Consider the following 18,279-nt stretch of genomic DNA (forward strand, 5'->3'; position numbering starts at 1 on the left):
CTACAGGTGAACAGTCTATATACTACAGGTGAACACTCTATATACTACAGGTGAACAGTCTACATACTACAGGTGAACACTCTATATACTACAGGTGAACACTCTATATACTCTATATACTACAGGTGAACACTCTATATACTACAGGTGAACAGTCTATACACTACAGGTGAACAGTCTTTATTAGCGTTACGAGACGGACATTTTGCGATGAAAACAATATCCAGAGTTTGAGATCTCAATCATGAGATATTGCCCAATATCCCGAGATAGCGAATCGATCAAATTGCGCCATCTTAGGAGGTTCACGTATAGCATATATTTAAAGGTTATGGCGGCCAGATATCAAAAGATATTCCCGGTATTCACACCAATGTCACACCGGTCAGTGTTTGGACTATAAAAGGGCTTGTGTTTGTGACTGACTGGCTCAGATTATAGTCCAACATTTTGGAAAGTATTTTGAGAGGACACACATTGGCCGGGCTCTATTGCCCCAAAGGATCACATTGCAGCGTTCTCGTTCAATACTGGATCAAATTTCACATTTTATAGACCTATAGATCCAAAATGATCGGAAATAGGGTCTGGGTTTCAGAACCTGAAGTTCTCCTTGAAGATCAGATACGATACGATCTCTATATCAATTTCAGACCTTTTGTCCTCTAAGCTTAGGCAAACATTATTTGCTCCTATATTGGCAGGGGACATTTGACCCTTTCACCATAACAAGGATGGACCTTGAGAAGGAGATAGTACATCACCACCATCTTGATGGCATCGTGAGGTCATCGGATAGTTTCCAGTATGGAGTAAAAGGGGAACAGTCAGACTCAGCTCTTTTCTAATCTTAGAGGCTGTGTCATACAGTGCTGCATGCGTATGAAGCAGTACTCTCTATTATTTAGAAAATAGCCGATTTTGATGATTATGGTCCCACGTTCCCGGAACGCAGTGACCACGCAGACGCTTCGACGCAGTCGTGAACTTTTATCATTCCCTCCAGAAAAATGCGGCATTTTTTTGTGATTGTTGCGGCCAAAAATCCTTGAATATGCGGCACGTTCTCTTAAGAAATGGGATGAAATATGCGGCATATTTATGCAATTTTATGCGATGAAATTGCGGGAACTTGCAAAAATTGCGGGAACTTGTGGAAAAATGCGGGAACTTGCGAAAAAATGCAGCTTTTCGATGACGTTCACGTCGCATATTTACGTCACTTCCTAACGTTTCCATGGCAGCAGGGGGAAATGGCTGCTCTTGTGTGAAGTAAACACAACATTTTTCCACTTTCTGCTAAGATATATGTGACATTTTTGCAACGAACATGTGGGGATTATGAAATCATGCAAGCCCTGCATATTTTTGCGCGGAAATCTGCAATTTATGCGGTGAAAGTGTGGCATATTTGAAAAAATGCGGCCCCCGCATGAATATGCAGTGTTTGGCTGATTATGTGTTGAATTATGCGATTGCATAATCGCGTTTTTCTGGAGCGACTGCTTTAAAGTTCTAAGTTCTGCACACGACCGGCCCTCGCGGTGGACGCAAGGAGGGTCCGCAAGGACGTAAGGGGTCCGTAAACCCCCTTGCGTTGCGGGAACGTGGGACCATAATCAGCCCTTCAGTCCTCTCCAGAGAGTTACCTGGCTGGGGGGGGTCCTGGCGGTCTGGCCCTCCGCCTGGGCTGCACCACGTGGGGTGGGGGGTGCAGAGTGGCCCTGCGGGGGCCCCGAGGGTCCCAGGGGTGTCCCGGGGGCCGGGGCCCTCAGACCGACCGGGGCCGGGGGGAGGGGGGGCTTGGCGGCGATGGTGGGTTTGGGGGGCAGCGGGCCGACGGGTCTCTCTGCCGGGGGGGGTTTGGGGGGGACCAGGGGTTCGAAGCGCAGCCGGTCGGTGGTCCACACGGGGTGTCTGGTGTCTGGGAGGGAGGGAGGAGGGAGGAGAGAGGAGGTTAGAGGTGAGGAGAGGGGAGGGAAAGGGAGGAGGGAGGAGAGAAAGAGAGGAGAGAGTGGGTAAGGAGTGAGGAGAGAGGAGAGAGGAGAGAGGAGAGAAAGAGAGGAGAGAGTGTGTAAGGGTGAGGAGAGAGGAGGGAAAGAGAGGCGAGAGTGTGTAAGGAGTGAGGAGAGGGGAGGGAAAGAGAGAAGAGGGGATGGTAAGAGAGGAGAGAGTGGGTAAGGAGTGAGGAGAGGGGAGGTGAAGAGAGGAGAGTGTTTAAAGGGTGAGGAGAGGGGAGGTGAAGAGAGGAGAGAGTGGGTGAGGAGTGAGGAGTGAGGAGAGGGGAGGTGAAGAGAGGAGAGTGTTTAAAGGGTGAGGAGAGGGGAGGTGAAGAGAGGAGAGAGTGTAAGGGGTGAGGAGAGGGGAGGGAAAGAGAGGAGAGAGTGTGTAAGGGGTGAGGAGAGGGGAGGGAAAGAGAGGAGAAAGGAGGGAAAGAGAGGAGAGAGTGGGTAAGGAGTGAGGAGAGGGGAGGTGAAGAGAGGAGAGAAGAGAGAAAGAGAGGAGAGAGGAGGGAAAGAGAGGAGGGAGGGAAAGAGGAGGGAGAGTGTAAGGGGTCAGGAGAGGGGAGGGAAAGAGAGGAGGGAAGAGAGAAAGAGAGGGGAGAGTGTTTAAAGGGTGAGGAGAGGGGAGGTGAAGAGAGGAGAGGCGAGGGAAAGGGTGAGGAGAGAGTATGTAAAGAGAGTAGAGAGTATGTAAGGGGTGAGGAGAGGGGAGTTAAAGAGAGGAGAGGGGAGGGAAAGTGAAAGGAAAGAGGAAGTATAGAAAGGAGAGAGGAGGTATAGAAAGGAGAGAGGAGGTTAGGGGAAAGAGGAGGAAGAGAGAGCAGCAGTGAGAGGAGAGAGAGGGATATGATGTAGGGTGGAAGAGGCAAGGGGAATTGCATTTATTTTCTGTGCTATCTTAAAATGAAATAAAGTCCATTTAATAAAACAAGCTATAGAATAGTTGATGCAGGCTGATCTTGTGGTGCAGCTTAAGGAAGACTTTTTATAGAAGAAGAAGAAAAAATTCTTGTTTTATCAAAGATTTATTTTTATGGAATGGAATCTCTTAATATTATTCTTTCATAAGAGATTTGAAAGCGACTGGCAACACACACACACACACGCACACACACACACACACGCACACGCACACGCACACGCACACACACACGCACACACACACACACACACACACACACACACACACCTGAGGATGTTGACATGGTCCTGGGCTTGGAGAAGACGGGAGGCCCTTGGGGTTTGTCCAGGGGCCGGTTGCACCAACTGGGCGTAAGCCTGGTCGTAACTACGCCTGGTCGTAACTTGGCGTTCTAAGTCCAACCTAACCGTTACGCCGGTTGCACCAACTGGGCTTAGCGTTCTTTTCACTAAGACCAGGCGTAAATCCTACGCCTGGTCAGGGGCAGGCGTAGAGTTGAAATTCCAGGCTGTTTCTATAACAATTACAGCCAATCCAATGCAGCTTTACCACCATCCTTGCAACGCTTCGCTAAACTGCATTTCAAAGCACAGCCGGCGATATGATCAGTGTTCACAGATCGACTGCCTGTCGGGAAGATATCGCTGGCCGATTAGTCCGTTCTCAACTTATAATCAGTTGTGAATGTTGTTTTAACTATGTTTATATGTTTTATATAGGCCGACACATTAAACAAATCTCTCCTACAGAACCATTCCCGTCTACATGCCTGCTCGTCGTAAACCAGACATTACAAATACATATTTTAATTATATTCGTTTGCAGTGTTTTATTGTTAGGCATTAACACAATTGATGAATGACAATGAGTGAACGAATGAATTATTAATTTCGGTGTCCAACAGCATGTCAAGTAAAATAGTAAACAGCTGTTGTCACGAGGTATCCTAGCAACGCGGTGATATGCGCATACCATGGAACATTCACATGGCCGCGCATGGCTAAGACCGGGCGCAGTTAAGACCAGGCGTAAGTCCCGTTGGTGCAACCGGCGTTAGTTCCATTCTAACGTCAGGTCGTAACTAAGACCTACTTAGCAGTTACGACCAGGCTTAGTTACGCCCAGTTGGTGCAACCGGCCCCTGGATAGCACCTTAACAACAGGTCAGGGTGGGGGTGGAAAAACACAAACGTTTTTCCAAAGGTGACAGTAGTTTTCCACACAAGTTCCGGGCAAGCCTGCCAACAATATGGATCCCGTACATAGAGATCCCTGCTTGTTTGTTTACCGCTGGTTGTCATGCTGACGGCTCGCCACAACAGTGACGATTTATGTGTGAGGAGGGAAAAAAAGAGCACCGAGGTAAAATTAGGAATGGCTCAAGGGGCACCGTTGAGAGTTTCAGAGTTTGATTAAGCTGAGGCACAGTGATTACACTCAGGATGAGAACTACAGGTGATGGAGCGGTTGGTTCCACCTACCCATTAGCAGTAGCATTAGCATTAACATTAACATTAGACTGAGGAGCAGGGCCGGCTTGCAACCCAAACTGAAAATGTCTTGGTTAAAACACCCCACAATATCCAGAGTCTACCTGCAGCATCCTCGAGGAAGATGGCCTAACTCCTGCTCCTCTTATTTGACATGTATAAATGTTTAAAAAAGGCGCTTTGGGTCCCATTCAACGGCCCTTACACATCAGTCAATAAGATAAGTGTGAGAAAGACGATCCATATTTGCGTAACAGATGTGTGTTTATGTCTGTGCATGCCGTTGCTGTACACAAAAACAATGTGGTTTGGAGGATAAGTGCGACTTGAAGACATCCCTCCAACGCCCTGGGGCACATCATTAGCTCCTGGTGGGGTGAGAGAGCAGAGTAAAAGCCCTTCACTCCTGAGTCAGTGCCGGCGGAACAGCGCGCGTGCTGCTTCACGGCGTGCGATCCATTCTGTATCGATAAAGTAGGTCAACGACCCCACTGACAGACCCTCTCCCTGGAGCCCACCCACCCCGTCGTACTCTGTTAGTGTTTGATATACGCCACTGCCACTCGTAACACAGGATATATACTGTTTACTCCTCCTCCTCCTCCTTTCCCTGCAACATTCCCACATAGATACCAGGCGTTTGGCTGCAGAAGAAGCTTAGTGTTTGCTTGTTTATTTAAAGGAATTCTGTTCACGTTTCTTTGGCAATGCATACATGCATACGTATATATATGTAACCCTATGTATATGCAAACACATACACACACACATGCACACACGCACACACAACTACACATACACACAAACAAACACACCTCATACCTTCAGAGTTGGCCTTCCTCAGCTCATCTTCTTTGTTCTGCGAGGTCACACACACACACACACACGCAAAAATATTCGGTTCAATGCAAATCATCAACCATTATTGTGAAATACATATTTATATATGCAAATCTGTACTTACGACGGGGCTGATTACGATGACTTATTTGTTGTTCCCTTTTGAACAGCGTGTTGTGTTTGTTCATTGTAATTCATTGTCCTTTTCGACTATTTTTGAATTTGATTTGAGAGGGTAAACAGGCCCACATTTGGCCGAGGACACTCAGGATCATTTAACAGAGAGTGGTGGAATGAGGCCGGACTGGGCCGGTTGCAGAGTCCCGCATTCCCATCTCTGCGCTGCACAAATAATGTGATCTGAGCCTATTCAAGCTACCCTGTCTCCCTCTCCGTCTCCCACTCTGTGTCTCTCTCCATCTCTCTGTACCTCCTCCCACACTGCCTCTCTCGCTCTCCCCTGTGGCTCTCTCTGACTGTCTCTCACTCTTTATCAGTCTCCCTCTCCCTTCCCCCCTCTGGCCCTCTCTGTCTCACTCTGTCTCACTCTGTCTCTCACTCTGTCTCTCTCTCTCTCTCTCTCTCTCTCCCTCTCCCTCTCCCTCTCCCTATCTCTCTCTCTCTCTCTCTCCCTCTCCCTCTCCCTCTCCCTTGAACCAAAATCCTCATGACATTTTCTTCTGCGATATCGGTGCAAAGAAATGGCAACAATTTTAAACAAACCGTTAATGCTACCAGACAATCAGGTACAAAGTACGCTTGACGTAGTTTAGCCGGCAGAGGGGGTCCACCACTAGAACACAGTGACAGCTCGTCTGATACCAAAGAAAGATGTGCTGTGTGTCCCAGCACTGTAGTAATTATTCATTTGAATTATAAGGAACACTAGTCTCCCAGCCTCCACACCAGCACACTGGAGCACATTGACATAGAAAAGCAGCACGTCGATAAGAAAGGGACTAATCTACATTCCATTAATCCTCCCTTAAATACGTACACGAGTGCTAATGCCTTAATACACACAGGTCCTTAATTGAATCAGACCCTATCAGAATATCCATGTAAAGTCTCCATTTTAGCAAGGTCATCATTAACGGCCGGATTCACTCGTGATTCTGTCCAGGTGAGGGATTAATTCGACCTCGAACTGCCAACGCTGCGTGAATTGTAAATTCTCAGGTTGTGAGCGGTAATCCCTTCCTGGCGTTTTAGTGTAAGGCGGTGGCCTTGCGTCCACGCAGGCCTCTGTTTTCCACCACTCACATTGAAGTATTGATCCCTGCACTGTTAGGCGAGTGTCCTGAAGGGCGCCAAACTAATACAATATTTGTATTACACTTGTCAGCGCGTTGCTTGCGTTGCTAATTGCTATGTATATGGTCGATAACGTTTGAGAAACTGACGGCGTATATTTGTGTCTGGCGATGGGATGGGTGGCTGACTCCTGAGCACGAGGGAAGGCATGCGTGTATCTAGCTTTAGCGTCGATGGAAGCCGTTTAGAGAACAGGTTGACAGAGAGTTTAAGAGCTAATTGGCCATGCTAATGCTATGGCCCATTTGTGGTCATTGAGAGGTTGTGATCATTCTTGTACCCATTTCTGCTATGTTTGTGTTGATGCCTGCTGTCTTTGTTGTTGTATGTCTGTAAATTGTTGAGTGTTTTTTGTCTTGTAATGTACCTTTACATTTACCCCTCGAAAAGGAGAGGATTCCTCTCAAGGGGTTTATCCGACGCAAATAACATTTCTGAATGAATGAAAAGAGCTGTCTTGGTCTTCTATCTGGTAATCCACACCGGTGACGGGCTGCAACCCTCATCTCACTTCCCATTTGAGGGGGGAAAAAAAGACTTTGCGAGGAAGACCTTGCCAGTGGATAATAATAGCAGCCACCGCCTCTGAAGTCCCTCCCGGCGCCCATGCCTGTCCTACCTGACTGGTCTTGTTGCTGGCGGGGGGGGTCTTCGACACACCGATCCGGTGCAGCATCAGCTGAAGCCTCTGCTCAAAACTATATGTGCTTTCTGACGAATGCTTCTGGAAAGACATACACACACACGTTGCGTTTACATGGCACGGTTGACAGGGGAACAGGTTGCCATCGGCCTGCTTGTGAATTTGTCTTATTCTGTCCCAAATTTATTTTACAGATGATAGCTATATATGATAGCTATATAAGCTTCAACATGTAGCTATAGAAGATATTGATATACGCTATAAATGATAGCTATCGGTTCTGCAGATGATAGCTGAAGAATAAAGCTATAGAAGCTATAGCTGATAGCTATAGAAGCTTTAAAAGGCAGCTATAGAAGATAGCGATAGAAGCTATAGAAGACAGCTATAGAAGCTATAGCTGATAGCTATAGAAGCTTTAAAAGACAGCTATAGAAGATAGCGATAGAAGCTATAGAAGACAGCTATAGAAGCTATAGCTGATAGCTATAGAAGCTTTAAAAGACAGCTATAGAAGGTAGCGATAGAAGCTATAGAAGACAGCTATAGAAGCTATAGCTGATAGCTATAGAAGCTTTAAAAGACAGCTATAGAAGGTAGCGATAGAAGCTATAGAAGACAGCTATAGAAGCTATAGCTGATAGTTATAGAAGCTTTAAAATATAGCTATAGAAGGTAGCGATAGAAGCTATAGAAGACAGCTATAGAAGCTATAGCTGAGCTATAGTAGATAGCTATAGAGGCTATATATGACAGCCCCAGTAGATAGCTATAGAAGCCTTAAAAGATAGCCACAGAAGCTATAGATGACAGCTAAAGTAGATAGCGACAGAAGCTATAGAAGACAGCTATAGCTTCTATAGCTGAGCTATAGTGGACAGCTCTAGAGGCTATAGATGACGGCTCTGGCTCTGACCTTGCTGTTGGTGCTCTCCTTGTCCTCCGCCTCCAGTCCCGTCAGCAGGATGAGGCTCTGACTCTTCCCCTCCCTCAGCGACCTCCGAGTGACCTTTAACCTCCTCTCCCCGTCCGGCGCCACACCTCCCTCGGCCCTCTGCGGGCCCGCCCTCCCGTCCGGCCCCCGCTCGGTCGCCGAGGGCGACGTCACCGCGGGGGCGGTGGCCGAGACGGGCCCCGCCTCCCCTCCCGGGCCCCTCGCCGCCGCCGGCCGCTGCTCGGAGGGGGTTTTGGCGGCGGCGGTGGCGGCGGCGCTAGCGGTGGTGGTGGGGGGCGGGGGGAGGGGGGGGCCGCCGCCGCCGCCGCCGCCGTCCCCGCTACTGAGGGGCGGCGGGGGCGTTGGCGTGGCGACGGTCGCCGCCGGGTCCCTCGGGTCGTCGGCGGCTGCAGGGACTCCTTCTGTGACGGCGGCACCGTTAGAAACGTTAGCGTCTGGCCTGGCCCCCCGCTCCCTCTCCTTCTCCCGCTCCTTCGCCTCGCGGAGGGGGCGGATCAGGTCGGCGATGGAGGTCCTTTTGACCTTTGTGCCCTCTCCTCCTCCACCTCCTCCACCTCCTCCTCCTCCTCCACCCTCTCCCCCTCCGGCCTTGGCGGCCCGGCCGGCCCGAGCCCTCTTGAAGGCGAAGAAGTCGCCAAACTTCTTCTTAATGTTTTTGGCGGGAGGCGGCGCCGCGGCGGCGGAGGAGGAGGAGGAGGAGGGTGAGGGGGCGGAGGCGGGCGGGGTAACGGCCGCGGGGAAGGGTGGGGCGGCGTGAGGGGAGGGGACGTTGGTATGGGGGAGGGGGGGAGAGTCACTCGTGGGCACAGAGGGGGAGGTGACGGTGGTGGTGGAGGGGGATGTGTTGATGTTGCAGGGAAGGAAGAAGGAGGAGGAGGAGGAGGAGGAGGGAGGAGGGAGGGGGGTGGTGGGGTCTGTAGGGGTGGAGCCTGACTCTGGGGGAGTGGCTCGGGCAGGGTTTGACTCCTCCCACCAGCCTTTTCTGCAGCAAAGAGACGGCAGAAAGAGCAACAGACAAGAAGAGACACTCAGTACTAAGACTACGACTACAGGGTAAGAGGTGAACAGGCGAGGAGCTACACACAATATAGACATGCGGCACGTCACACAACACAGCACGACACAGAACCACTGCAACACGAAACCACTGCAACACGAAACCACTGCGACGGGCCTTCCGCGGCCCCCTTGGTTCTAAGCGCTAGCTGGGAGAGGGAATTGAATGCGGAGATCCGCATCCAGTTCCGCCTCCCGTCTTTTAGCCAGCAACACCTGCACACCAGGTTCTCAAAGTCACAAGGTTTCAGGGAGCCTGGAAGTCTGCCGTGCCTAAGCTGCACCCTGTAAGCCAGGTGGTACCTGTCGATTGCCTGTCCATTACTGTTGTGAAGGAGTATATCTTTGACTAGATATTCTGGGGAAGATGTGACATTCGTTCTCGGTAACTAAAATGTGGAGTGTTGCTAGCTCAGACGAAGGCATGGTTTTCTGACATTGTCAGAAAACCATTTCCTAAAATATCAAGTAGATCCCATTGAAGTAGGTTATTACGTTATTGAATTATCATCTTCTAGTTTTGATTTGATTCTTCAGAGGCTGGTTTTCGCTGTGTCTTTGACATTTAAATTGAAGACAGATGTCCTCAGTTGAATTCCTTCACAGATCCCTCTTGAAAATGCCTTTGGTTTGTCGTATACAAGAGCAATCTGACCCGTAGGAACCAATATCTCCAGTAAGATGTTGAAGCAGATCTACGGACTCCCATTGGAACCAGCATCCCAGTATGATGTTAAATTAGACCCGTAGACTCCTCTTGGAACCAACCAGTGTGATGACATGGTTGATACTGTTGTAGAAACATTTGGCCAATCAAGGTGCTTGTTAATGTTGAGCATTTCCCTGTGATGCTACACTATACTGGTTAAAAGATCATAACAAACTGAATTCAGCGAGGGAATTTGTGCTTTGGTGAAATAGAAGAAGTGAGGAAGGTTATTTCAATACAGGGCACATGCAGTTAAACACAAACCACCTACCAGGTACACACAAGGCCTCATTCACAAGCATCTTAAATAGGTTGTGATAGATTACTTTTTATTATATTGTGAGTTATTATCTGACAAAAAGCTGTTGCTGGAAAATATATGGGGGCCATTAAGTTATTCTTAGTTCAGTAAGACTTTGAGTAAGTCTACTGTGACATGCTTTATGTGTGTGTGTGTGTGTGTGTGTGTGTGTGTGTGTGTGTGTGTGTGTGTGTGTGTGTGTGTGTGTGTGTGTGTGTGTGTGTGTGTGTGTGTGTGTGTGTGTGTGTGTGTGTGTGTGTGTGCTTGCTTGTATGCTTGTGTCAGTTTTAAAGTGAGACAGAGAAAGAGGTAATGCCAATCTTCCCTTGGCATCATGAAGAGGCATGTTTAGGCTTTTGTTTGCGAGCATGTGTAACATTAAATACAGCATAAATACCTAACACATACTCCCACATATGTGTAAATACTATATACTGTATCATAGAGAGAAAGAAAGAAAGAAAGAAAGAAAGAAAGAAAGAAAGAAAGAAAGAAAGAAAGAAAGAAAGAAAGAAAGAAAGAAAGAAAGAAAGAAAGAAAGAAAGAAAGAAAGAACGAAAAGGTATCTGTGCGTGTGCGTGTGTGTGTGGGTGTGTGCGTGCTTGGGCGTTTGTTCACTCACAGCCCAGAATCAGGAAGAATTCTCTTGGTAAAGAACTCTTCTACTCCTTCGTCCACTCTACCCATCCCTGAGTTGGACTCATTCTCTGTCTCCGACACGGGCTCCTGCAACATCACATCACAAAACAGCACATACTTTAACATGACATCACATAACTAAAAAGAGTGGATAGAAAACCATCTCATCATACAAATATCCCGTACACAGACACACACACCGAGAACACAAACACACACAGGTGAAAGTTGTTATGCAAGCTCTTCATTTGCTGCTGTAGCATATTTTGAGAATGATGAGTCCCCCCTTTTAGTGGAACCGGGAAAGGATAAAGAGAGGTTAACAGTCAGAGAGAGAGAGAGAGAGAGAGAGAGAGAGAGAGAGAGAGAGAGAGAGAGAGAGAGAGAGAGAGAGCGAGCGAGAGAGTGTGAGAGAGAGACAGCGAGCGAGAGAGTGTGAGAGAGAGACAGCGAGCAAGAGAGTGTGAGAGAGAGAGAGAGAGAGATGTTTCACCCAAGAGAGAGGCTGAAACATAGAGATGGTGTGATGAAAGGAAAGGAACGATTTGGAGCAATAGTCAAATTCTGGCAAAAACAGTAATTGACTATGGGCAAAATAATCATCTTCATCTTTGTTCAACACACACACACACACACACACACACACACACACACACACACCGCACACACACACACACACACACACACACACACACACACACACACATACATACATACAGAAAGACCTACACACTTACACACATGCAGTTATATTCCAGCATGTCAGGAAGAGCCAATGAGGGGCAGAGCCTTGCTGCCATAGCAACCATGTAGAAGGGAGTCTACCAGTGAGCCCCCAGCAAGGAGAAGCAGATTACTTTCCCACTCGGCCAATCAGAGCAGCAGGTTCGAGATCACTCCACCACATCACCAGGAAGTTGCCATTTTAAAATAAAAAAATCATAATATCCATCCCTAATCTCAAAATAATACAAGTAAAGGAGTTGACAAAACATACAGAAATACACACTGGGTGGGCAGAGGTAAATAGATAAATAACGACCGTTCTTGGTCAAGTGTGAAAACCCATCCCATGCAAGGCAGCTAGGCTGGCAGTTTTAGAAAGAACATAGCTAACCACGGCCTGAGTTGGCACCAACTACAGGGTTGCTTTGTGACATGCTGTTTCCATGGAAATTGTACCAATTTAGCCGACACCTTTATCCAAAACGACATATAACCAATGGAGACGGCCATTAATGAGGCAGGGTTTGGGACACCTTCCTTGAGGACTCTGACAGGTATACTTTGTACATTGCGACTTGAATCCAGTGCCTTCCGGCTGGGAGTCAAAGACCCCAGCCCCTACCATGTCCCGACCCCCTCTCCCTTGATATGATCAAGTCTGATATGGTCTAAAGAAGGCAGAGAGCTAGAAGAAAATGCTTGCAAATTGCGAGACATTACTTTGTTTTCACCTGCACAGAGTACTCGTATTGCTGTGTTTTTTATCAGAGTGGCTATAAAGAAAAAAAATACCTCATAAACATATCCCATGAATAACCACTTCGGGAACCAAGTTCAGAAGATGGAATATAAATATGCGGGAAAAGTGTGAGCGTGGCAGTAAGAGAGTGCTACAGCTATCATGAGTAAGCACAATCCAAACTGGGACTGCTTGAACTGGGACTAGCTCGGCAGAAGCTCGGATAAAGAATCATCTTGTCAGGGTGTTGTTGCTGAGCGCACAGGAAACCAGGAAACTTCCTTCCTGGAGCCTTTTAAGGGCATTGCCTTCGGCTCCTCGGCGTAGTTTTCGTTGAAGTGACAATTCCGGCGTGTAAGTACTTACGAGGCTTGTGATCTTAACGTGTACGATCATTATTGCAGACGGGCTGTCACTGTAAAACACGACGTACGGTGATGTATTCCCCGTACAATAAATCGATGAAACCTCCAGGATAGCGTAGCTCCGTCTGTTGAAAATGTGACCACTCTAGTTTTGATGCATCGGTTGATGGCTGCCAAGATTTAGCAATACATTAAATGTGTTGGTTTCAGGAATAAGTGGAAGAGGCCACACACACGCACACAGACACACACACATACACACACACACACAAACACACACATACACACACAAGCGCACACGCACACACACACACACACACAAGGTCCTACCCTATTTGACCTTTTCGGTCGTACTTGAAAGGTAAACCTGATGCCTATAGAAGAAACTGGGATGCAAAGGGAGGATTAGGTGACAGCCGGGGCCCATAGCAACAGAACAATCACTGCACCACGGTCCTGCAGAGACGGTGAGCCACCAGAGCACCTTGTTGTAGGGCTGCAGTCTACTTCCTGACAGACAGGGGGGCCGCGCTCTAGGATCGCTCTGAGACTAACCTGTGAGGCTTCGCTGCATTGATTCAAAAAAGAAGGAGATCTTATTTTCCCTGAGCAAACTTAAATTCAACTAGGTTTGGGTATTATTGTAGCATTAAATAAGGTAATGACGTTACTATGGTTAGAAGACCGTAATGGTTAAGGTGTGGGACTCCCAGCTGAACGGTTCTCCGTATGCTGCTTGGATTGCGTCTGCTAAATGAATAAATTGTAATAGTATGTATGATGTGCTAGGTACTGTGGCCTGTAATCATTGCCACAAATCAGACATCTCATTTTTGTCAGATACCAAAGGACACCAAATTGAAGGAGACTAATGCATTTCAGGCCTAATAAATATGAAGCTGCTCTCTACAAAGAGGCTTTGTATGTACGTGAAGTACGATGTATGTTCATTTTCTCACTCTATCCCGCCATTCTTCTTCTAAGGGGTAGTCACCCGGAGAAAACAGGCTGAGTTCATCACCCTTTCCACAAGCTTTGAGCTACAAGCTATTAATCACCAACCGCTATACTAGCTGCTTTCTCTTTCTCTTCATCTCTAGCTCTCTCCATCTCTCTATCCCTCACACTCTCCACCTCCATCTCTCTCTGGCCCTCTCCATCCCTCTATTTCTCTCCACCTCCATCGTTCTGTAGCCCTCTCTATCCCTCACTCTCTCCTCCTCCATCTCTCTTCTAGCCCTCTCTATCCCTCACTCTCTCCACCTCCATCGTTCTGTAGCCCTCTCTATCCCTCACTCTCTCCTCCTCCATCTCTCTTCTAGCCCTCTCTATCCCTCACTCTCTCCACCACCATCTCTCTTCTAGCCCTCTCCATCCCTCTCTCTCTCCACCTCCATCTCTCTTTAACCTTCTCTATCGCTCTGTTTGTCTCCATTTCTCCCTATAGCTATTCCTCACTGTCTTTATCTTCTTCTTCCTCTATCTCCCTAGTCATTTTCCTCTCTCCACAGCTCTCTCTCGCTCTTTATCTCCCTCTCTCTTGTTCCTCTACAGCCACCTGTCCCTGTGGCACATGCCAAGATGGCGGGTTGCCACCACACGCACCCACACACATACACAAACACATTAACACTTAATACCCCTATCACATGAGTCTCGAACCATCTAAACGAACTTGAATCCAGTCCTTCCCGTCCTTTCACCCATCAAACCACAGATATAGAGGAAGGAGAATCAGGCGGTTTGACGCCACGCCACATCCTCCGGAGATCTCATGAAACTCAATCCCTTCGGTACTTTAGACTTTTAGAGTCTCCGATTTCATCACCTCTGCCTACACACACCCTTGGTCCCCATATACAGGTCTGCAGAGCAGCCAGACAGTCCTACGACAGACCTGGGTATACCTCAGCCAGCGTTGGGTATGAACAACGCCCCCATCCCCGTCTGAAAGGTCTGACAGGATGACTTACACCCGGGGGGCCATGGGTGAGATTGATTGGGCGGTAGTTATAGTACTGTACCTGCTGAATGTACTGTGTGTGTGATCTATTTTCTCTAGTCAAGCAAGCATATCGTCAACGCAGTAATGAAACATCACTGGCGCAGCCACTGTTCTGCTCTGATCGAATGCAAGTCCACAATTAAATTGCACTTCCAATTAATGCAATATTAATATTTCAGAGGCTTTATACTATACTACACCATACTAAACGACACTACAGTTTCGCACTGTACCGTACTATTCTGTGCTGTGCTATTCTTTACTATATCGTACTATGCTATACTACATCATACTATTATAAACTACGGCGTAGTATACCATACCGTAATATACTCCATGATGTAAAGTCTCAAAATAACAGCACAGCTATAGCAGTGGTCCAGATGACAGACTAAGCAGGCGGTTTCACCACGGTATTACAACCCCGATCTCGGATCAATACCTGCTATGGATGGCAGCAGTACTTCACCCTGACAGCACTGATCAATCAAAACATGGAATGGCGCACGCACATACACGCAGGCAGACACACACACACACACACACCCACACACACACACACACACACACACACACACACACACACGTAGACACACACACTCACAGGGAGGTACACACTAGCATCTCCCCATTGCTGATGTGATACAGAGACACCCACACCAGAACCTGGATGATCCGATCAGAGCTGGCCCGATAAACAGCCCATCCATCACTTGAGCTGAACAATGTATGCCTGGATCAATACTGATTGCGATTGGACACATGATACAGTCCCACACATTGCCAATATTTACCATGCTTATGTACGTGTCAGCAAATGCCCTATGCTACATCGTGGTTTAGCATGGAAAGCATAGACGGGTTCTCAATTGCGTGAAATATGTCTTGGGGATATCAGGGGATTTTCTCGAGGATGCCCGCGGGATAGATATAGCCTACTTTACCCTGGTGTCGGACCAATTACCAGTGCTGGGCTAGGTACTCCTTATTGGTTACTGGGGGTGGAACCTCGAGGAAAGATATGCGTTCATTGTAGATATATATATATATATATATATTGCATTGTATATATATATATACGGCTGATAATTATAATCAATGATGTGTTATTGCTGATGCTATTGCTATTGTTGCTACGGTCGTGGTTCTTGGTTACCTCTGGGGAAGAGAGAGAGAGAGAGAGAGAGAGAGAGAGAGAGAGAGAGAGAGAGAGAGAGAGAGAGAGAGAGAGAGAGAGAGAGAGAGAGAGAGAAGACCCCCATTGATGTGAAAAAAATGAATAATTGAGTTAGCAGGATGTACCCCAGGAGACTGAAAGAGAGAGAAAGAGAGAGAGAGAGAGAGAGAGAGAGAGAGAGAGAGAGAGAGAGAGAGAGAGAGAGAGAGAGAGAGAGAGAGAGAGAGAGAGAGAGAGAGAGAGAGAGAGAGCGAGAGAGAGAGAGAGAGAGAGAGAGAGAGAGAGAGAGAGAGAGAGGGGTGGTTTACATACCAGTGGAACCACCGATCTTCGATCAACACACATGATCATCACCAAACACAACACCTAGTTCCGCCTACAGTAGTGTCAGGCTATTAACAGGACTAACATAAGGGTAATTAAGTGCACATACACAGAAATACACTTCATACCATACCAGGATAACTGCTAATCGGACCCACACACACTTGCATAACACACAGCTTTACATAAATAAACATGTACACACACACACACACACACACACTAACACACACACACACACACACACACACACACACCGTGTGAATGCAAAATGGAAAAAAGATGGCTGCCACCATGAATCTGTTGGGGGGGAGATGGGAAGACGATGGGAGAGGAAAAGTGTAAGAAAGTAACGCCAAGAATTAGGAGGCGAAAGAGCTTAAAGAAATAAAGATCTCTCCATCTCAGCTCGGCCCCATTCTATCACTCTGTCCCCCCCCCTCTCCCCTCCCCCCACCACCTCCCCCCCCCCCCCCCCCCCCACCCTCCCGCTGTTTATTGTTGCTATTCATCTCCCCTTTGCTTGTATTCCAATGGGGTTCCCTCTCTTCCTCTCCCTCTCTTCCTCTCCCTCCCTCTCTTCCTCCAACACTTCCAGCGCCGCCATCCTCTTCTCCTCTCCTCTGAGAGAAAGGGGCAATCTTCCTCCTCCTCCTCCTCCTCTCCCTCTCTCCGACCCCCCCCATCCGAGCGCCTCACCGCGGGGGCGGGTGTGTACGGCCGTGCGCGGGCCTAACAGCTGCGTCCCCCCCCCCAACCCCACCTCCCTCCTCGCTCTGTGTATACACGGCGAGCACACACGCAAAAAAACAAATGTACACGAGCAAAACCACCAGGAGTGTGCGTTGACGTCGGGTCGTTCCGCGGGTGAATGGTTGTGTGACCGTGGGCAACCGTCACCCCCCCCCCACACGTCGTTCAGCCTCTCCTCTGCTCCGTTCCCGTGGTTGTTTGTTTGTTTGTACCCTGAACGCGGCGCATATCATTGTGCACACACGTACGTACGTACGTACGTGCATGTATGTGTGTGTGTGTGTGTGTGTGTGTGTGTGTGTGTGTGTGTGTGTGTGTGTGTGTGTGTGTGTGTGTGTGTGTGTGTGTGTGTGTGTGTGTGTGTGTGCGTGCGAGCGCTCTTACCTGAGGCTTGGAGGAGGACGAGGACGAGGAGGAAGAGGACGAGGTGGAGGAGGGGGGCTGAGTGCGCCGCGGCCGCGGCCGGCTGGCCGTGTAGTGCCGGAGCGTCTGTCCCTGGGTGGGTAGCAGCTCCATGGGGGGGGGCTTGGGTGGATCCGGCGGGGCAGGGTCCCAGGAAGCAAGCGGGGCTAGGCGGGCAGGCTACCCCTGGCGGCAGCGCTGGTGCAGGGGGTTGCGCTGGAGGTGTTGGGGGGGTGGGGGGCGGGTGGGACGGGGGGGGGCGGGCCACTGGCGGTCCCTGCGGGGGGGCCGTACCCTCTCGTGGCGGTCAGCGGAGGCTTCCGTAGGCAGCCTCCTCCTCCGATGCGGCGCGGGAGCGAGAGCGCTGAAAGGCGGGGAGGAGGGGGGGGGAAGAGACTGGGAGAAGGAGGACTGGCCGATGCGCCTGACGCTCCTGCTACTGCCGGCTCTGCATCAACCTCCTCTCCCTCCCTCTCTCTCTCTCTCTCTCTGGCTGCCTCCTCCTCCCCCCTCCTCTCAAAGAGGGGGGAGGGAGCGGCAGATGGAGAGAGAGGGAGAGAGACAGAGAGACAGAGAGAGAGAGAGAGAGAGAGAGAGGGATGGGGGAGGAGGAGAGGGAGGCGCAGGGGGAGGGGGAGGTGCCCCGAGACCTGGCGGGAAGCCGGACTGAGGATGGGACAAACACAGTGGTTGCCGCGGACGACAACGTTCCTCCCCCCCCCCCCCCCCCCCCCATTTTCCTCTCAGCTGTGGAGCGTTCCCCGTGGGGGTCCCGTGGGGACGGTTGCTGTAAGCTGGAAACACCCCACCCCCCCCAACCCGCTCTCTCACTCGCTCTCTCTCTCTCTCTCTTCGTCTCGCTCTCCTCCGCACCGACCTGCACGCACGCGATGGAAGGGGTGTAGGGAGAGAGGAG

At 49.2% G+C, this 18,279-nt stretch overlaps 1 protein-coding gene across 1 annotated transcript in view; it reads right to left on the reverse strand.

Moving 5' to 3' along the window:
• The window catches only part of carmil2 (capping protein regulator and myosin 1 linker 2), a 21,922-nt gene extending 4,321 nt beyond the window's left edge, over positions 1-17,601 (reverse strand). Inside the window, exons 1-8 of the mRNA XM_030366036.1 lie at positions 17,346-17,601; positions 10,856-10,959; positions 8,129-9,149; positions 7,189-7,293; positions 5,238-5,274; positions 4,071-4,077; positions 3,193-3,254; positions 1,650-1,924 (exon numbers count right to left, since the gene is read on the reverse strand). Of these exons, the coding sequence (XP_030221896.1) occupies positions 1,650-1,924; positions 3,193-3,254; positions 4,071-4,077; positions 5,238-5,274; positions 7,189-7,293; positions 8,129-9,149; positions 10,856-10,959; positions 17,346-17,477 (1,743 nt within the window). The 5' untranslated portion in view covers positions 17,478-17,601. The remainder of the gene's footprint in view (positions 1-1,649; positions 1,925-3,192; positions 3,255-4,070; positions 4,078-5,237; positions 5,275-7,188; positions 7,294-8,128; positions 9,150-10,855; positions 10,960-17,345) is intronic.
• Positions 17,602-18,279: the final 678 nt, after the last annotated feature.

Source organism: Gadus morhua, chromosome 9 (genome assembly GCF_902167405.1).
Source record: "Gadus morhua chromosome 9, gadMor3.0, whole genome shotgun sequence".
NCBI classification, from domain to species: Eukaryota; Metazoa; Chordata; class Actinopteri; order Gadiformes; family Gadidae; genus Gadus; species Gadus morhua.